The sequence below is a fragment of the Ptychodera flava genome, chromosome 5, assembly GCF_041260155.1.
Source record: "Ptychodera flava strain L36383 chromosome 5, AS_Pfla_20210202, whole genome shotgun sequence".
In the NCBI taxonomy this organism is placed as follows: domain Eukaryota; kingdom Metazoa; phylum Hemichordata; class Enteropneusta; family Ptychoderidae; genus Ptychodera; species Ptychodera flava.
Genome location: NC_091932.1, coordinates 38,855,780 through 38,878,107, shown reverse-complemented (window position 1 = coordinate 38,878,107; position 22,328 = coordinate 38,855,780). Strand labels below are relative to the sequence as shown.

At 39.4% G+C, this 22,328-nt stretch overlaps 1 protein-coding gene across 1 annotated transcript; it reads right to left on the bottom strand.

Annotated features, from left to right (window-relative positions):
• Window positions 1-5,575: 5,575 nt before the first annotated feature.
• LOC139133870 (uncharacterized) lies at window positions 5,576-22,300 on the bottom strand. Its single transcript, XM_070700639.1, has 2 exons — window positions 22,146-22,300; window positions 5,576-11,446 (listed from the first exon to the last, which is right to left on the bottom strand). The coding sequence occupies exon 2, from the start codon at window positions 11,315-11,317 to the stop codon at window positions 7,580-7,582; it is 3,738 nt and encodes a 1,245-aa protein (XP_070556740.1). The 5' UTR covers window positions 11,318-11,446; window positions 22,146-22,300; the 3' UTR covers window positions 5,576-7,579.
• Between the last annotated feature and the right edge of the window lie 28 nt (window positions 22,301-22,328).

Sequence of the window (22,328 nt, the reverse complement as noted above, 5' to 3'; positions counted from 1 at the left end):
GTCCTTTTTTTCCATTTTCCATGAGAAGAGAGAAGTAGCATCGCGAGATACAAATGAGGTTGTATTTCTTTCCACTTTTATTCAAAGTCAGTTTCATAGGAAACAAACTGATGTAATTCTACAAAACTGTGAGATGTCAGGCGTAAGCAGGCACGTTCTGAACATCACTTGGTGGGGTATCAAGGTTATGACCTGGTGAGGTGGTGTCAATGCGTATATTCAGCATCCAATCTATCAAATGGATAAATCAAATTTCCAAGGAATTCAGATCTTTATTTTTCGTTTTTCAGACAAAAGTTCAAATTAGCATTTATTTATAGAGTTTCGCGGCCAACTAATTCTGAGAATTTTGTAAAAATCTTTCCGATACCTAGAGTATCATTTGAACTCTTTAAAATAGGATTTCCTTTTCATTTTTTATTGAGAGAACAATCAATAAGTCATTTTTCAATAATGATCCATTTACTTGATCATGAACAAAAGAAAGTACGGTCAATGTTTTCATTGTTGAAATGCAACAAGCTTTGATGAGCTACCTGTATCGCCATTCACAATGTTTCAAAACTCATTACTGACATTCCTGATTTCTGTCTGAAACAATGCAAAGCAGTGTAAATGGGGCACAATGCTTGTGGGGCATATTATTGTAATTTATGCATTTTAAATTCATTGAAATAACAATCAATAAACTACTTTTAATACACTCAATTGATTTTATTATGAACTTAACAAATTACCTCCTATGTTCCCTGAGACTGTATGACAGTAAGACGCACACTTGTACTCTCTCATGAAACACATTCTATAAAGGACATAAATCATTCTTATCTATAAATGTTCCCAGGCAATACTGAATTTAATTTTACTTTAATCCGTTTACTTTTCAAATTGTTCGCAAGGTGTATGTCATTCTCATAGATATATTCATATCAACTGAAACTGACCTTGAGTAGAACAATGCCGCATGGTCTTGACTTGTATGTTTGAAGGGGAGGCTTCTTTGCATAATATGCCTAGCTAGTCCATAAGGACGACCTGTATCACAGTCTATTTACTGAAAGTAGGGGTGAAGATCTTGGTACTTTATTAACCCATGAAGCCTCCGAGAGATGTGCTTCAGTGTACTACTGGCATTTGACCGTCGTGACCACTTTGAAGTCCTACTGCACAAACACATACGAGTGTTTTTGATATGCGAAATGAATAGATAAATACCCGACTTTAATCAGTCCACGTCAGCCAAGATTCTACATGTTCGTGCTCGTGGATATGTGGGAAAGGCATTTATCTGATGAACGAAGAGTACGTGAAGGAGAACGTGGTGTGATTAAATTGCTGATGTATTGTGAAGGGAGTCCGTTGAGAGTTTGGTAAATGGTGAGCAGAAGTGTGAACACAATAGTAAAACATGATCACAGAGTAAAAGCACTTCTTCAGAAGAGCTATGATGGATAATGTTCTAAAGGTCTCAGAAGGGGAAATCTGACATGAAGAATTCGAATTATTCATTCACTCTGATATGAAGAATTCATGCAAATCCCAATTCACTGAGATTGGATTCTTCTTGTTGAATACAGTCATCGGATTGTATTTTCATGACAAGTGTAATCAAAATCAAACTGGGAATTTGTTTTGTTAAATTGTAAAATAAAGTTTCGGAAAATAAAATGGAGAATGTACTTCGAAATATGATGTTGAATTGTGGAACTGTCAGTGAAATGATGAATTAGCTGGTTTCCATGGATCGTGTGTGAACACGGTATCAGTTACACCCTAGACGAAATCACAGAAGTTTCAGACAAGGGTTCACTAAAAAATTGAAAGCTGAAAGGGGTTGCTCAAAATGTGGAGAGAAAGAGGGCGTTACTCAATTTTTGGTGCAAAATGAATTAAAAGTCTTCTCAGATTGCACCATTTCACACATCAATTTCTCAAAATTTTCCACGCAAGAGATTGGACAACCCCCTCTGACACTCCCCCCTCAGCCTCTCGCGTGTTCTCCCCCTGTACTTTCAAATTCTGCCCTGTCAGATATCTCACTGAAAACCCTGTCATGATACTGATCATCCAAAGTGAACAATATACTCTATGGTCGTATACTGGTTATAGTGTGAGCTTTCACATCTATATTTTGTTGTGACTTTGAAGTTCATTTTGTTGGTTTCACCTTTTTCAACCGTCATGAGATAACGATGATAATTAGCAGGGTAACACTAGGATTTAAAAGGTCTTTACTATATATTGATATTTAAGCTTTCTAATTGGGAGAAGGTCAGCCAATGTCCGTGTTAGAGGTGGTTACTCAATCATGGTTGGCAAGGGGGGGGGGGGTTAATCGAAATTTCAGAGTTTCCGATGAATTTCCCCCACCCCAGGCCGTAAATAATGATTGCGCCCTTATAGGGTGTCAGGATTAGATAAACGTGTATAAAATATGTGTTGTTACGATTATTATTTCCAGGAGAAAATATTTCACCTATTTTATGTGTTTAAGCCAAAAATCGTAATATTAATAAAGTGCAATTATCGCTTTTGGAATGTCAACTATCAAACAAAGCAACAACAAAAAATTTACACTCAATTAATGGACAAGGGTGTTCCTGATCTTGACATTGTTATCTTTACACTGATTTAGCCGACAACTCATTGAAGCAAAGTTGAACAATTATAATTTATACATATATTATCAACTTTTGGCGCCACAAGTCTTGATTACGTTACTTCTGTCAGAGATTTCAATTTTATCCGTGCTATTGTTTTTGACAAGCACATCTAAATACTAATTCATGTGACATGGTTTCAGTGATCAACATGGAAAATTACTATCGCAATGTTTCATCAAATTGAGTGTGTAAGAAACAAGTCGAGTGTGTAAGAAACGAGCCAATTAAAGTTTTCTTCTTGTAAAGTATTTCAAAGCTTGAAATACATACACAAATACATGAAAGCTCCGTTTTGTGCCTGAAGCGGGACTTAGACCTCTGCCAGTCTAGATCATGGATTGATGCAGCTACACTTCCACAAAACTTCATCAACTACAACTCAACGTATCTCTTCCATGAGATAGTTCCCCTGAAGGTCATATTTTCTATAGGAGTTACCAACATCACAGGAAAAATCTAAACTGAAAACACTTTTAGGCATGCGTATTGTTTTTAAGTCACTCTGACGTTTTTACTCTCGTTCATTGTTTTACCATCTTTTCATACCAGTTGTTTTCTTATAGTTTTGCAATTTTTATATTTTTGGTTTATTTGCCTGGTTGTTTTCATTTTGTACACCGCCTGTGAACACGTCAGTGGATATATGGCTCTTTATAGGTGTTTAATTATTATTATGATTGTTTATATTTAAATTCCAGTAACATGCACACGGTGAAAGCTATCGGTTCTAAAAAAGAGTATTAAGTGGTGACAGTGTCGACATCCGCTTACGCCATTGAGGCCATATTGACGGTCGGTGCACTTCGTAACTTCATTTCAATGTCACCATTTTAACAATAATTTTTTAACGGTTTCAAACAATGGTGCTTAGGGTGCATCGACTGACCTAGAACTATGATGATGAAATCCTTCAACCCAAACTTGCGATTGTTAACAAATGCAAAAAGAAACAACGACACATTTCTCCAAGAATTTTTCTTTATAGGACTATAAGCTTTTGACGGATGCTTGAGAAAATTAATGTTTCTCTAATTTTGTTTTATGTCAACCACAGTAACTGCTTCTTTCTACTCTCCAAAGCATATTTAGATACACAGTATTCAGCTCATCAACTCAGCCTTCACAGAAGTAGATTATATTATTATTATTATTATTATTATTATTATTATTATTATTATTATTGACAAGAGAATTTAGGTCAGGACTAGAATTCAAATAAACTATAAACAACAACGTACATTTTACACAATCATATACACGTTGTGTTGACAAGCTAATTAGCTGGTGTTTAAACATGCTTTGGGGAGAAAAACAAGAACTTGCAATTGACATTGAAGATAAAAAGCAGAGCAAGGGTCATAAGTCACAGCTACTGGTACTTTTACAGAATATGTCACGCATCTTCCCATGTGCATTTCAAATAGCAAAGCAGAATTTAACTTCTCAGGTTATGATAGAATTTACTTAGAGAGCTGTCATCAGTTCTGATATGAACAAATAATTCTCTGAAGTGAAGAGACACACACGCATGTTCAACAACAATTCAAAATAAGACAAAGCAAAAAGACAAACATTATCTCTTCAAGTAAATTTTCTATAACTGATAGCATTTAATGTCCTTGACTTCCAATCATTCAACTTGTTGATCCATTGTGATGAGTGACAGTGTACTTCCGCGGTTTCCTTATACGATGGTCAACAACCATGGAAATCGGACCAAGCAGCGCATGTGGGAATTCCAATGAATCAAGATTCTTAACTTTTCTAGAATTTTTGTGGCGGGTAACATTCAAAACAAACGGTATAAAATGAAAAATAAAAATATCAGCTTGAAAAATCGAGGATTCGATGAAAAGTAGTGGGTTCAGCCGTATGAAACATGATGATGGCAAGGTCATGTTGGGATCGTGAAACTGACGACAAATTCTCCCATATTACTCTTTTGCGAACTCAATTTTCGGAGGAGCCAACAAAAACAAAACATCGCCACTTTCTCTGAGAGTGAAGTTATCGACTCCTAAAAGTTGATCGACTTTTACATTATTAGAGCATTGAACAATTTCCATTGCGTATTCGATAGTACGCGGTTATCTTAGAAGATGCAGAAAAATCCTCTACTTAGGGTGGTATACGCCTCGAAAGTGAAAGACTTCAACTCTTCGCTCAACAAACTACCAACCGTTCTCTAACTAAACCATAAATAAAAATCAGGGTCAAAATTTGGTACCAGAGAAACAAATTGCCTAAAATTTACAGATACATGTATTTGAAATTCAAAATGGCAGAAACGAGAAAGAAATAAAATTTTCGGTTTTCACAAAACTAAGAAAACGAAAAGTTTACTTACTCCAAGGGCTTCAAAATAAGCCCCTAAAGCTGTAGAGAATTAATTGTAAAGATTTGAGAGTCCGAATATCTGTTCCCGAGACGCATTCTACCTTAAGGTAGAACGCACCTCGGTGACAGACATTCGAACTCTCAAATTTTTACAATTCTCTTCTGATATACCACATATGGGGGTTCACTTTAAAGCTCTTGGTGAAAGAAAACTTTTCACCGGCTTAGTTTTTCGAAATTGGAATTTTTTTATTTTTGTCCATAGAGTTAACACAGGGATGGCGGCCATTTTGAATTTCACACCTCGGTAAATCTTGGGTAATTTGTTTCTCTAGTACCAAAATTTGCATGGTGACCCCCTGTTTTTATTCTTGATTTTGAAAGAGAATGATTGAAAGATTCCCTGAGGAAAGCTATAGCAAAAGTTTAAGTCTTTCACTTTCGAGGTGCATATTACCTTACAAACAGAATACATTCAATCGACGTGTGCGTGTCATCTCTAAACCAGCTAAACGATAAAGTCGGTGTAATATTTTGGGTTAACTTCGGATGATTTCACTCAATCACGTACAGGATACTTTACAATAATATTTTATTACGTCATTCATTTATATTTTCATTAAACTACAAATCACAAAAAGTGCTTGCTTTTTGTCAGCAAAAGTATAGCAAAACATTAAACCTGGAATTTTATATTTCAACCTATTACACAAACGTGTTCGAAGCTATGCAACAGAAAATATCCCATTACAAGGCTTTCATGAAAGAAAATTACTAACATCAACAAAGTTTACACCAAATATTTTCAACAATATTCAAAGGAAAAGCTCACATTTCGCGGTAAACAAGGTGTCTGAACGGATAACTTATATAAACAATATTTATAAAAAGACTTGCTCACGATGGTAGGCATCAATGACATCATAATATAAAGGGATTACAGAATTTGCCCTGTGAATCCTGCATCTGAATATATATTTCCTCGAATATTCTCGACGAACGAGGACATAAATAGTCCATACTATTAGATCTTGGGAGGCGCGGTCGAATTGGCAAACAGCTCGGAGAGCAACAATCGCTCTGAAAACGATTACGATCTTGGTCCTGTTGCATAACAAAATAAAATCACGTGACCAACAGCCGAAAACAGTGTGCAATTCCCGACGGAGTATTCGCGCTGTACCGATTCCGAAGAAAATCGCCAGAATCGTGAAACACGAAAACTGCGCCTCCCCAGAGATCTAATGGTCCGTGCCTTAGTTGAATGACGCTCATAAAATTTCTGATATCATTTCGTTTAGTGTTAAATTTGCTCCGATGGTCAAATGTAGAAAACGTTATGAATATTCATTTGTCCAATGTAATCGCTATCGACATTCAAAACTTTACTGGACTCTGAACTCTGGCTAAATGACGCAGTTTCTGATACAAAACGGAAACTACGTCATCTAGGCACCATTTGCCAATAAGTTTTACCGCAAGGACCATTTGACAAGCGACCAAGTCTTACATCTGTCGGCACAAGGACGCCGTACCACACCAAGTAGAAGGCAATCAAAACTAGTGCCAAAAGTTTACAATTTTGTTTCTCCAATACTCAGTGATCAGGCCGTTTTGATAGATGCTTGAGAAAATTGATGGTTCTATCAAGTTTGATAAAATGCTATATACCTCTAAGTACAAAAAATGCGGTGGCAGAATATTTCAATATTCCGCAATTATTTGGTCTCAGTGTCTGAACCAATACGTACATCGTTGAATGCGGAAATTAACGGCCAATAAAATTCGAGCTCCGCAAGATCATTGAGCAACAATTCGTGTATTTGCCACCCCCTCATGTTAGACCCTTCCGATCCATAGTCTATGGTTTTTTCGATGTTATAGTCGATGTGAATGGCGGAACAGCGATGCATGTGGACTATTTTTACGATGTTGCATTCTAAAAGTGCAAAAGTTTCACCACACAAACTGACAATGAGGTGTTACATACGGTATGAGACGTGTACACAAGTTTTCAAAACATCGCATTGTCAAGGGTAGCTGCTCGACTTGTTCCCCTATTGTCACAACAAAATCTATGGCAGTGAAAGTCCGTCTTCAACTACACTGAAATCCGAAATGTACCCATACTTATCGATGACGACATTAAACCTGACGACATTAAACCAGTACAGCGAAAATGTCTTTCCCTTCTAATTATGCCACATCTAAAAAGTGACCATTCTGTGCGGCAACTTGGCAATAGAGGCAAACGTTTCAGGTCGAACTGAAATCGTATTCGTTATATAGTTTCACTGTCTGTCAGACTTTGAACGCCATTTTGTCCACATGAAACATGTCACTGTACGTTCCATGGCCGGACTTTAAAAGAGTTCGTTGCACGAACTGGCCCACAGCTGCCGTTTCTAAAGTCTGTACATAAATTTGAAAAGTTGAACGGCTGCCTTCAACCATAGACTGATATCAGCCACAATCTCTTTCACTGGTCGGAATTCCCTGAAATTAAGTAACCAGTACTGTCCATGCCATTGTTGTCACGTGACATCTGACACCGTGGTCGGAGGTAAAAATTGTCTCCCTTATTCTAGTGATTTCAACAAGTCTTTGTATCTTCTCGACCCGGTCATTTTGGGACAAGTTTTAAACATGGTTCCGCTCATGCGCAAATCTGTCATGCTGGTCCACTCTATATAGTCCGCCGCCAGCAGGTTTACCTTGGTGCACACCTGGTCGATTGCCTTTGGATCTTCCAATTCGAAGCCTTCGTGGTTAGTCGGCTTGACAAGCAGTGTCGATAACAGTATTCCCATGTAGGCGCCGGGATTTGCCACTGGTTTGACAATTTTTGATGATTTGTAGAGCCCCTTGGCCACAAACTTTGACATCAAAAAGGCCTTCGTGTTGCAGTATGGGGGAAAATATTCCGCCGGCCAATCATTCTCTGATACGTACTGGTCATCCTCTCGATCACGTGATGGTTTTTGGTTTTCAATCACTTTCCCAAGCATCAACTTCTTGGGCGTCTGAACACTTTCCAGATAATCTATGACGTTGTCGTAGTCGATGTACATTGGTTGTTTAACGATCATGGCGTAACTGAAGTCGATGCAATTCAGATTGATCCAAGTAAGGGCCTGTATAACCCTGTCTTTGTTGGCATAGTCCGGGTCCTTATCATCGATGACCACAACATCCAAAAACATCCTGTGTTCATTCTTCAAGTATAGCATGACGTTCTGGTCCGGCGTTTTGTTGACCATGAAGAACACTATGATTCGTTTGTCCTGAACAACGCCGGACGTTGCCCATGTGGTTCTGAGCCATTTGCGGACAACGTAGTCAAGCGTTGGTCCTTGTATGACCACCAGGAGAAAAATAGGACTTTTCAGCTCGTTTGCGTACTGTGCACATTTGTATTGGTCCAGCCTTGTCCAGTCGACGTTCTGGATGGCGTCACCAGCTGGGCGTGACCCGATGGGGTCCTTTCTCAGGTGCAGGGGTGCTTCGCAGACTTTGGTGGCGTCCAGGTGCGACATCTGTATCCAGTAGCGGTAGTACATAACCGTGTGCATGTGGTGAGAGACAAGCGATTGGCGAACAGAACATCGGTGTCTGTACATCCCGTGCATATCAAAGTGGTTGTGAGGAAGCGGAGCTCCGCCAACACTGGCCACAAGAATACCTACGTACAGATCTTCCCATCGGAATGGTTTCGAGTGGCAAGACGCTTCGTAGACTTTCAATGCCAGGTCCCCGGACATCAAATATGCGGGACCAGCGTTATAGGTCGGATAGGTATCGTGCGGCCAAACGTGTCTGGGAGTGTACCACTTGTTCTCGATGACTCTCAGAGGTTCCGTCCCGACAAGCGCATCTCCTAGATAAAAGTCATTCCTTGGGGCATCTTTCAAATATGCCATCATATTGTCTGTGTGCAGAAACACATCTTCGTCAATTTTCAAGACGTACTTCGCATTTTGACAGTATTCAGCGACGTACCTGTACAGCATAAGTGTTTTCAACACTAAATGGTCGTAACTTTCCATGAACGTTTGCTGCAGAATGTCGCCATACTTGGCATTTTCCTCATCCACTGCTGTCTGTAGCTCGCTGTCACCTGGCGGAATGGCCAATAGAAACAGCGCTACTAAGTTGAGATTTCCCTGGTCCTTATTGTAATACTTTCCCCAGGTCTCTCTGATCGAGTTCCGAGTCGAAGAATTGGCGGGTGACGACAAAATTCCGGCGAAGAGAAAGACGTCGCCTGATTCTTTACATTTGTCCGGATGATTAAGACGGAAATCAAAGCTGTGTGGTTTGGATACAGCGCCATCAGTGATCGGCACGAATCTGCCATCAATACCTGTGTTGTCATAGGACAAATGAGAGAAAGATGAACTCTCCTGGTCGCAGTCTTCAAACTCGGACCACTGCCACTCCCGCCAATACAGATACAAGTTGACCACCAAATTAACTCTCGGGCAGGTTGCGACCAATAAAAATTTCAAGTCACACATCGAACGCTGTTCATCGCCGACATAAAAGCCCTGGTGATTGGTCATCTGGAAGCCCATCTCCTTGGAAGCCACTCCGAAGAACAGATCGTCATGTGGAAATTGTTTCTTCTTTCGCAAGGATGGCATTATGTCCCGTGCAATGTCCTGAGCCATCAGGTAGGCAGCACCATCTGGATAAGGAGGATAAACTGCATCGGGAAAAACAGTCTCGCTTACATATCTCAGGTTGCCTTCATCGCGTATCGGGGCTTCGTTTTCAATGACTTTACCGACGATAACTCTCATTATAGGCAGAGTATCTATGTATCGAACCATGTTATCTACGTTCACAACCACGTGGTCTTCTGTTTTCAAGACCCACTTGGCGCTGGGACAGAACGAATTCACCCACTCAAATCCCATCAGCAACGTCGCTGTCCTGCGTTTCCCCGGCGCTTCGATGTTGACGATGGCGAGGTCTTGATATTTTTTGTTCTCCAACAGCACTTTGTCGTTGACCGCTTCATCAGGTGACAGCCCTACGATGAAAATAACTTGGACTCGTCTCCCCGGCAACTTCTTCGTGTACGCGGCCCAGGTCTCTCGAATGGCAACGCGGCGCCCTTCATGTTCGGGACTTGAGATGACAAGAATCAACAAAGTCACCCTGATGTGGATCTCTGCTTCCGAGCATAGCTTGCTGTGGTTGGTAATGAACTTGTACTTGGCGTTTTCATCGATTATTTGCGGTTGTCTGGGATCACCATCAGCTTCACAGCTGAGCTGACGCAGTTTTCCCCATTCCTGCCGAATCTGGTCTGCGCCGGAGAATCCCCAGACAAATTCTGCTTTCTCATTGCAGAGGCCGTAGAAGTCGTCGAGTGGCTTGTTGACGTAGCCGAGCTTAAACCCAGCATGGTTCTGCGGACTGACACCCACACTCTGCAGGAGTATTCCGAGGTAGACATCTTCCAGAGGCACACGCTTTATTTCCAAACTCTTTTCATGAACCCTCTTGACTACATCAACAGACAGCAAATACACCGGGCTTGACAAAAATGCTGGGTAGGAATCCCCAGGAAAGTCTTTCTCGGACATGAAAAACTTACTATCTTGATTCCTGTTTGGTTTTATACCTTCTCGCAAACTACCCATGGCAATACCACTGTTTTCTTTGCCTTTGATGAAGTTAAGGATGAAATCGTTCACCAGAAGCATCCTGTCTGATACCTGCAACAAATATCGTGTGTTGGAACAAAACTCGTTCACCCACTGTAAACTGCCGATGAGTTTCAAGGTTTCGTTCTTTCCCGAATCAACAACGTCCAATTTTAAGATATCGCTGTGTTCGTTGATTTCATTCTGAAGCGATTGGTCGTCGCTCTGTCTCGCACTTTTTCCAGATATGAAAAGGACTACGATGTTCTTGTGTTTCTCCTTCAGCCACGAAGCCCATGTCTGTCGGACTCCAGCTCTCAGTTTCACCTGGTGGGGCGCTGTTGTCACTAAAACCACCACTTGCAAGTCAGGAACATTTTTACAGACCTCTGGGTAGTTGTTTAGAAACTCAAGCTTTTGGGGCGTCGGTTTTTGGTCGACAGGTTCTTCTTGTTTTCCGCCACCTTCTTGATTGTCTTTGTTCCCTTCATTTCCATCCGCCGATTCGGCAGCCTTGTCATTTCTAACCAACATTTCGTGCGTCTTTGTGTCGTCGTCATCACCGTCTTCATTTTTATCGATTTTGTACAACATCCAGACCACGTTGAGACAAAAGACAACGACCAGAATTTTGATGATTTTCTTGACTTTTCTGGCGGGCATGATTGTCTCTTTGTTTACTGCAAAGTTATTGAAGCGATGTGTATCCACTGTATCTTCCTTTTGAATTCAGATGACGTCAAAGACTCACGACTGGAGACACACAGACACTGACACCATTTTCGGGCAATCCTGTCGCAGAAACCATATAAAAGGGAAAGATTAAATTATGTATGAACATATATGTTTTGGTAAAAAAAACGCGATCTTACTGCTAGTTTTTATTATGCACGTCACATAAAGGCCAAATTGGTTAAAATCAGTGAGACATAACTTGCCCCATTAGTTGCATGAGGGCCCTCAATTCACAGATACAATAAAACATTATTTTGAAAAACCATCTATAACATACCATCCATTCCAAAGTTGGTAAATACGCTTAGGTTTTTGGCCAATGCCATTTTGACTGACTTTGCAGATGGGCAAGTTACAGACCTGACAAGATACAGGGTTAAAATTTCGTCGACCGTTGATTGTCTCTTTCCTGCAGTACGACTCGATCAATCTCGGACAATTTTCGCGTTTGCACAAATCGACACAGAAGAACTAGACTTCGACGGGACCGATAACCATACGATAGCAATCAATTCGACACGTGTATATGGGCAATATGCTAACGCGGAATATTTTCTGATGAAACGTTATATTCGATTTTTTATTTTGATTTGTTATTTTGTATTGGACTTAAGTAAAATTCTATCATTTATGATTCAGATGTCCGTAAGAGATTTTTCTTTTCAATGTTAATAGCATGCAGGTATGTCAACCTGCTGTTGTCAATATGAATTATTTCACAGCGCTTTTCACAGGACGTTTCATTGTCAGCATTACTTTCGACATGCCAGCATGTTCGTCTGGCCGGAGAAATTCCAACTATTTTCTTTATGTATGATGTAGGGACTGAAAATATAGCGGAGGCGGCGTTGTGTCGGTCATACCGTCCGTCTATCGGCATGATACACACAGTTACTAGTTCCGTTTATTTGAATTAGGTTTTAGTCTTTTAGAGCAGGGTAACCTTGGGTCGGGTCGACGAATAGCGTTGATCACGATTTTAGGTTTGTTACTAAGTATAGCTGCACGCGCGCGACTTCGGACAAGGCTGCCCAAAGTTCGGACAAACTTTGTTGTTGTATGCGCGGCTGTTGTTGCAGCTTGTAGTCTGATACATTGATTCATAAGAATAAGTGTGACTTTTAGTAGCCATTGTAACACTAGCAGGTTTTATTTTCGTCGTTTATGCGGAAAATGCGGACAAATATTTATTTATGCATATTAATGAGATAGAACAGTGATGTCATTTGCGATCAGCGCTATTGTATTATGAAAAGTCGTTGAAGCTTTTTAATTTTTTTATTTCGTGATAACTGAATAGTTTTGATCAATGAGTGACGGCATTAAACTTTGAATTATGATGAAAGCAATACAGTCAGTCCTATCCTATTTCACTGGTCTATACCTGCTAAAATTGCGGCTATTCCAATCCATAATATTTATCATTTCGAAGACTGTTACAATTTGCAGTCATCATTAGATCATGGACAGCAGAGGGGGAACACAAACTTGTACAGTGGTCAACTAGTTTGAAATTTCCCCCATTGTGTACGACTATCAGTGATAAAACCCTTCCCAGGTTTTATCATCAGAAAGACCTTGGTACCGTACCTGATACAAAACTTTCTTTTAACAAACATGTAGACCATATTGTTGCCAAGGCAAAACGCATTGTTGGTTTTATTAAGCGTAATTTTAGTCTTATTGACAATGCTCCTGCTCTTCGTTGTTTGTTTATAACAAGTGTTCGTTCGGTTTTAGAATACAACACTGTTATTTTTAATTCTATCTCAAAGCACCAAGTAATGAGAAATGAATCAATCCAAAAAACGCTTTCTCCGCTTTTTAAATGTCAAACATGGCTTTCACAAGGACTTCAGTGTATGGTGTAATTGTGACTATGACTTACTCTGCAATTTTTACAATATTCCACATTTACATGTTCGTGGGGATATTTTTGATGGTGTATTCCTGCGTAGATGTCTTTTGTCACATTTTAATTGTACAGATAGTGTATCTGTCTTTGGTCTCAATGTTCTCGTTTGAGTGCCAGACGAAGAGACCTTATTTATACAACTAATAATAGAGTCGATGTTACAAAGAGAGGTTTCCTTGTCGCATTTCCCGATTATTTAATTCACTTAACAGTACTAGTAATATTGATATCTTTGCCAATTCACTGCAACTTTACAAAAACAAACATCTTTGCGGTTTTGTCTATGTGTCACTGATTTAATCTTTCTGCTGCATGTAGTTTCTTCACTTTCAATTTTTGTCTTTTATTAGATTTATGTTTTATTTATTTCATATTTTGCCTTGTAAGTGGCTGCCAGCTGGCGCTGGTGACGAGACAAAAATTTAAAAAATAATAATACAGATTTACATAGATTTACTCTTAGGTTGCATGAATAACTGAAATCACAGGTTTGAACCGAGTAAAAGAGCGAGAGAAAATATTGCTGTTCCTGTTGCAATAGATTCGACAGATATGTACAAACAATCTTGTCGTTTTTTGGACAGCTACGCAAATTTCTGCCTCATTGGCGACGATTTTACGTATACGTGCTTGGATTAAGCCAATTTACTCGACTGATCGTGACAACATGCTCATCAGGCCTCGTGGCTTCATTTCGAATGTACAATATATATTATATATATATATATATATATATATATATATATATATATATATATATATATATATATATAATATAATACATACATATTCTGCCAAAACCAGTGCAAGAAAGCAAGTCTTGTATTTTCCAGTGAAATTCTCATTTGAGAGCTATTTTGAATATTTACATCTGAAACAAATCCGATAGCTTGAACTTTCACACAACTAATATCTCCGATATTTTAGTAATCTGAAAGTGTTCAACGATTATATTGTAAGGGGCGTGGTCGAGAATCCCGATTTATTTGGAGGGGATGGGCGTGGGGCCTGTACCAAGAGCATATCAAGAGGTCAAAGGTGATGTACAAAGGTATGCAACACTGCCCTCTGAGTGTTTATCTTGTTCCGAAAAGTGTCCCTGGGCTTGTTGAATTGTTTGGAAGTCCCGTCTATTCAATAGAAATGACTAAGAACAGTATGCACAGAAGAACAACGTAATCAGGGCAGCAATAATAATTAAGAGAACAAGTAATGGCTTGTCGGGGTTGTAGCCTTGAAAAAAGACAGGAACCGCACAGGTGATGCTGTGTAAACAAAATTATTCTGATGAAATAGGAGATACTAAGTGATGGCACTTAATTAGGTGAAAGACAAACAAACTTCCGATTGCCATTTAAATGCTGACGTGTAAAGACAAGCTGAACAGCTCCATTTTGTTGGATGTAGTGACAGTGTTACTGTGCACAGGGAATACTTGGCTCATCTGTACTGATTTATCCGATAAAACAATAGAATATGTTTATGGTTTAACTTTTTTTCAATTTTCAGTTGTTATGTAGGGGATAAATTTGTGAGCGCGCGAATTATTTCACATAGCATTACTCGTCTACCGACATGATTGGGAGTGTTTTACAAAAATACTTCGACGTAACTTGAGCCTAAGAACGTTCAACCTTGGCTGGCTGTCGTCAAGCTACCCAGAGTAAACAGGTTTATATGTAAAGGGTACATTTAAACCTGGTGTTACTTACTTGGTAGCAGAACATTTGGCAGTTACACCACCATGTCTATATGGTACTCTCAATAGTGCTGCAATTCAACGTCGTTGGGAATTCTATGCTTTGAAAGCCGTGCCTAATCTTATGTTATAACTGTACATCGGCGGTGTAGATTTAATGAATACCCTAGGCGAATAATTTGCTCATCATAAAAAAGAACAGTAGATATAAATGTAGAAATACACAACAAAAAGTATCGGCAAAAATAAAACTGGGCGAGCACCATCAAGTTAAAAAAAAACAAAGCAGGAAGTGGACATGGAGATGGATCAACAAATTAGAACAGAACAAAGAGGCACAGTAAATTGGGTTGAATTATAGTATTGGCAATGATGAATGAACTATATTTGAATGAACGAGTGTGGGCTTTAGAAACGTGATATTTATTTCTGGTGTTATACTGGTGGATTGTTGAATTTTTGGTAAGAAGGTCAGACAAGAAGGTTTGAACTTCGTTATTATGTTTACAGGATTTTTAGGAGCTGGTCATGCTTTTTCTAGATCGTTGGCCAGTTGAGTGAATGTCTATAAAATGTAATATGTCTGACTTTTTGAGCAAAAACTAAATGCAACTGCAAAATTAGTTATGCGTTGAAAAATTGCTTTTAAGAGTGTTATTACAGTCGGAAAAGACAGTGTCACAGTAGTCTAAGAGGGAGGAGACTGTAGCTGATATAATATTCGTACCAACTTTTTCTGGAATACACCGTCTGACAAGGACCAATTTCGTCAGACGATAGCCACATATGCTCGGCGGAGGTAGGCAACATGGTTAGACTAGCCGAGTTCTTGGTCAAGTCTTAAACCTAAACAGGTAGCAGAAAGTGATGCTTTGATTATAGTACTTTGACTGGGAAGAACTTTTATGATATTTGGTAATTTCTTGAGTTGTTGCCTAGTATACCAAAGAGCATATACTAATATTTCGAATTGTTCGGAATTTGAATGGAACCATGTAGTTAGGCTTCGTAACTTTGGGTCATCCACGCTGAAGATTCATACATGAGGTTATTCAACGCCATCCGAAGCCAATAAATATGAATCGAAGACGGTTGGTCACTTTTGATCAGTAGTTTTTGTTAAGTATTACATCGAGTTGAAAGCACTGTCGCTTTTTCATCTCCTCTTACCGGTAGTTTGGTGTTGTGGCGTAGCGGTTGCACTGTTGCACAGTATTTTCTGCCCTGTATCACTTCTTTTGGAAATTTCCATTCAATTTTCACAATTTTAACCCAACATTGAAATATCGTTAGGGTTCAAAGTTTACTTTTTAGCACGACAAGCAGACCTATAACATTTCCTGGCATGTTTTCTCCCGTTTCAACATCTGAAAAAGAACATAACTCCACTCTGGCTGGGTAAAAAATTGTGAAATGTTCACGTTTCACTTTTGAAAAGGACAATTTGTTTGGAAAAAAGTTCCTATATTTGGAATAAGAGTTGCTTAACTTTTGTTTATCATGATTTTAGCATTTTTGTTAATGTCAGTCGTTCAATCCCCGCCATTTAAGGACTTGAGGGGAGATAATGCACAACACTTTTTATAATTAATGGGATTTTAAATTACACTAACTAGTGTCAGCTTTTTTCTTAATTTTCTTATAAATACCAAATGAAATCTTTTTACCCAAAATATGTATACATTAATTCGTCATTATTTGAGTAAACTATTGCAACCACACTAAACGTTAGATTTTCTGCTTGTAGTATTAGGTTTTCATGAAATCTTCAATGAAAAACTATTGCTGTGAAAAAATGCGTGTTGGTTGAGTGAAACGTCACCTCAATCACCAACAGTGCCGTCGGAACGACAGTCTGGATTTTCATCTGGCCCAATGGGCTGAATAGATTGTTGTTGTACACAAGTCGACTATCGCTTGATAAAAATTTCCAGCAAAACAAGGGTTTGAAAGGTAGAATGCGTCTCGGGGACAGATATTCGGATTGTCATTCCAATATACTATTTGATTGGTCCACCTCCAATGAGGGCTCATTTGGAATCTCATGAAGTAAAAGAAAACTTTTCACCGGCTTATTTTTATGAAAGTCGAAACGTGTTATTACCCCCCCCCCCCCATAGCGTCAACACAGGGATGGCGGCCATTTTGAATTTCAAATGTCTGTTAACCCTTTACCTACCTGCCAGACAGTATCACTTCCCCATCAGCCAAGTCAGTAAAAAGCGGTATTTAGACAAAACATGACGTATTTTCACCCACTTGGCTTGGTATGTTATTGCATCTTTAGTCCAAAAAATCAAGTTTACAGTATTTATGTTTTCAACAGCCTTCAAATGTACAGTATTATGTTAAAATACACCATATGGAATATGTTGTGTTTCATTAATTTTAACCATCTTGACCTGGTGGTGAAATATTGACTTGGCAGGAAAAGGGTTAATATTGAGCCATCAAATTTTGAACGGTAACCCCTGAATGTTTAAAGTTTCCTTACGATAAGTTCTTACGGAAGGTTTCAGCAAAAGTTAAAGTCTTTCGATTTCGACGCACAAACTTCCTTAACAACAAGTTAAAAGTCTATGTCGACATCAGTAAATTGGCGATTCAGGCATTTAGGTCTGCGGTTTAAACTTGATTGCCTAAATTCGTTGACTAAGTTAAATTTCACTGGCCTGACGTTTTAACGAGGTATCTGTCTCGTATTGTTGCTCGTTTAGTTGGCCCTAAATTTTGACCGAAAGGGTATGAGCTTTTCATTATTGACTTGCAAATGACGTTACGCAATATACTCGTTGAACATCGACCTCATAATTCAAAAGTAATAGAGTTCTCGCAAACCTAAGCGGACAAATTTCGATCCTTGGGAAGCTTGAAATAATTTTGAAAAACAAGGATTCGTTCAAGTAGTCAAAAATGAAAAGGAGACAAAAAAGAAAGAAAAACATCGTAGACTTTACAAGTATTAAATTTCTTAGTTTGCCCTGGTTATAAAAAGTCTGCCACAAAATCTACGAAGCCCTTTATTCCCGACATCATTTTTTTCGAGACAGCAAACCAATTGTTCGGTGTACAACCGGGAATAGGACATGTTGTCATGTAAAGCTCTGGCAACTGATGTTTCCGCAAACGGCACATATAGTACTAGTATATACTATTTAAACAAGTTATTTTGTTTTTGTTTTTGTTGTTGTCATATATGTATCAGAAGACAGTACATCCATGGAGGTATTCTGTGTGCCACGCCAATGGTACACATCCATATAGTCCTGGAGCATCGATGCAGAAGACGGCATTGGGTTTGTTACCTTGTTTTACATTCTAGCGCTCGTTGTTCCCACTCTATGGGAGAGTAGACACGGTCTGGTCTACATTCAAAGGACATGCCTAGAGCTATTCTTAAAAAAACTGACAACTTCAGGATAAAGGAATGGGTCACGTGCTTTTCTCAACAGAGTGATGGAAAGGTTTAGTCACGCGTAATTGCGTTCCATCTGAATGTGTGAAGTTTTTGTCATGTCAAGTGACAGCTATGAACGTCGCATAGTTTGGCACTGACTGAACGGCAAACGGCACTTCTACGCATTGTCAAAAAGACGTGAAAACTTTATTGGGTTTTCTTTGAGTTTTCCTTATTTAGGCAAGCAACTTCGAAAGGTGCCATGGTAAGTTAACAAACATCTTTCATATCAGAATATATTGTGATATGATTTCCCGACATGCAATGTTGTAGTCTCACTCCATTTTCATCTGGCGCCTCGACAAATAAAGTAATAGATCACTAAATAAAGGAAAATCGACGAATTTGATTCATGGGTGGTATGAGGTTTGACAATAGTCGTTACGTAAAGAAATTAATTTTTACATACAAACACACGAATTACACATACTTCTGAGACAAATGCAGCAAAATCATGTGGAACGCACAACAAGACCAAATGAACACATAAGCACGGGTACGAGTATTCCACTAAGCTGCAGACTCACGCGTGTAACCACGGTCCCTCCACAAAAGGACCGTGGTGTAACTAAACCTCCCTGATGTAGGTCACAGACTGGTGCATTCAGTCTTTGAGGAGAGAAATACAAGTACATCCGATACTGTAATGCATGTGAATGTCGGGCTTGCTGGTAAATATAGTTTGCTTGTTTAGCCATGGTTTTGGTTTCACGTTCCGTCGAGTGACAAAGCTGTACAAGATCTATGCAGCAGACTGAGTATATAACAATGGTGAAAATCACACAATTTGCATCTACTATTTCCCTTTACAAACCTAATTAACCTTACGTCACGCCAGTTGCTAAGTCCACCGCATTCAAATATGTTTATTGTCGTTCAAATGGAACGCAGCCCAAGAATTTTGTTCAGTAATTGACTCCGGACATCATTGTGTTTAATTACAGAGGCACACTATCAAAGAGACCGGCCCAAGTCGTCAAATCCCGATCTTTATATGTGCTTACATCGTCTGTTGTATTACTAACTGTATAAATCGGGTGGCAACGAGGTGTTAACACACTCATTTTGCTACAATGGACATGTTATGAAGATGTTTTAAGCGGTTAAAGTTTATAGAAATGGTATAAGCTGGTTTGAGCGAAATTTTCTCTAAACAGCTTGTTCAACGAGCAAGAATTTCTCAAAAACAGTTTAATTCAACATAATGCGATCGATCGATCGATTGATCTTACTAAGGCGATAAAGGTCTCTAAAAACACGTGCTGTAAGTCCCAGGCTGTGGTTCACCACTGAATATCATGTCCATTTCCATGAATAAGTAAGAAAGTTTATTCTTTAGCGAAATGCATGTATTTGAATATGGTCCAGATAAATTATTTCAATTCTCATCGCCACATTATGCATTGTAGGTTTGAAACGTAGCCATACTGTCGTTAATGTTAATAGGGTTTTGTATCATTAAGTTTTGGGGTGCTCGGCGCTCCAAAACATGTACATCATCGACAATATGTCATTTTTCAAACATCGAACAACTTTGTGTTCTAGACGTCACCAACATATATTTCAACAGAGTGTCCTCTTAGCATTTAACTCTTATTTTTATGCCAAAGAAATAAATTAACCGTTATTGAAAAACATATTTTCCCATTTGTCCGATAATTTGCAAAACATAAACTTTTCTTCGGGTCAAACGAGATGCGAGTCCATGTAATAAACTAGTTCATCGATGCACATCAGAGATGTACAGACTTCAAGAACAGGTATTTCAGAGTGTTTATCTGTTTTTTCCCCATTTCTGATTTTGTTTTGTGCAAAAAATATCACGTTGAAATGTAATGATAAATTTGGCGAGTCTGTGACACTTTGTGGACGTGGGCGTCAAATTGTGGCAGGTCCATCGACGCTACATGTACAAAAGAAGCCCAAGCTTACAACAAAACGATTGAACGCAGATTCTGAGAGTTGAAGTGTAGGTGTGAATGCCTCTTTGTTCATTGATTCGTGTCATTGTCACGTTGCCAGAATTCTCAGTTCGCAAAATCTTGTCGCGTATAAAATGTCTTATTCACCCTACCGTTAGGGAAGTGTTGGCATATGCGAGGAAAAGATGGGACAATTTTGGTAATATTGTTGGGATTTATCCTCCATATGCATCCTTATGATGACATGCAGGAGTGAAGTGACTAATTTTGGCGATGTCAATTAGGCTTACTAAAAACTTAGAACAACAAGCCACACCCTGCCCGACAGACACGAAGATTCGATTTAAATTTACTCTAAAGGAGTGGGACACATCGACTTTCAACACGGATGTAGGCCGGGATGTTACGTCTGAACGTACATAGCGGTAGCGCATATTCGGTAGCAATGTTCTGAATCCCGCTTCTGTTCCAGTGGTAAGGCGTGGATGCCCGTGAAGATAGAGCGCGTACCCATTCGCAAGCCCCTCAGCTCACTGTTCCCAGTATACACTTTGACTATGGTAACACGTTTATTGTCACACGGTCTGTCTGCCCCGGGGCCAACGTAGTGCAAAAACGAATCAGCAGAATCGGCACATTGTAAATATTTTTCTCTCGGATCAATTCAACTTTCGTTGCAAGGTGTCTTTATGGAAAGGGTCCCTTAAGGCCCCCCACCCCGAAATGTTTTTCTTCGGTAGGATATGCAACAATTTAGGTATGCTAACCCTAAAACTAACCCCAATCCTTATTCTAAACCCCTCCAAAAGTTGTATTTGATGTGCTTTTTCCAAGGAAAGTCCTCGATTAAAGTGAATTCCGGGGAGCTAAAGGAACTCTTGCCGTATTTATACCTTGGTGCCGATCTTTTACACGTCAATATGGACGGTGCGTAGGTTGTATTTGTTGTTGGGAGACAATACCACGGCAGCGTGACATGATCTCAAAGATGCGGTGTTACGTAACACTTAGTGAAAGTTCGTTGCCCATTATCGGGGTATTCAGAGAGAGCGAGTTCAGTGAAGAACGAAAATGGCCTACTGAAAAACAATTGACCATGGATTAGACAACACCAGGAAACCTTACAAAAAACGTTAACCCACTTCAATAAATCTGTCTTTTACATTTGCAATCCTTCCTTCCATACCCAATCACCACCAAATTTGTCAGTATAGCACTGGATGGAACGCTCGCGTTCACGCGCGATATCATCCACCTGAGATGGTTTCCACTATAAATCGAAGAATTTTTATTTTAGATTGACTGTGGACGTACTCCCATACGTGGGTTAGAATTCAAGTTTTTCCAAATAGCAAATGAGTGTCCGTAGTTGTATTAAGCACCAATTATCAGGGGACTAAGTAATCTCAATTATGCCCATTAAATCCCCCGATTACAGATGTAGTTTTTTTTTTCTGAAACAACCAGAGAAGCAGGTAAATCAACGGTACTATGTGAAAAGACTTTTGGCCTTGGTGAACTGTCGCGTTATTACAATCGATCGGCTTATGTTCAGAATCCTACGGTAAACGATCCGAGACTTAAGAGTTGCATGTAAAGTTGACGAGACACGGCAACTGGTTGGAAAACACCAGAAGACACGAAGACACCACCTGTTGCACGGGGTCTTCGTCGACTTCAACAAACTCCTAGGTATTAGCCGCTGACATTGGTTGACTGTGACATTCCCTCAAATTGACCATGTTTCTGCACATGAGACTTACCAGAGGTTAAGAACTGTAGCAGGCTCGTATCCACTGCCTCGTAGACATTGACGTGGCTGCCAGATATGCTCTGCAATGACCTCGCCCACTGGAGAGAGTGCTCACTGCACAGAGACAGGCGTGGCTCGCTCGTAAGGCGTCTTCACTTTTGGTGGTATTGTTCTTTCAATTCAGTTGAGGGCG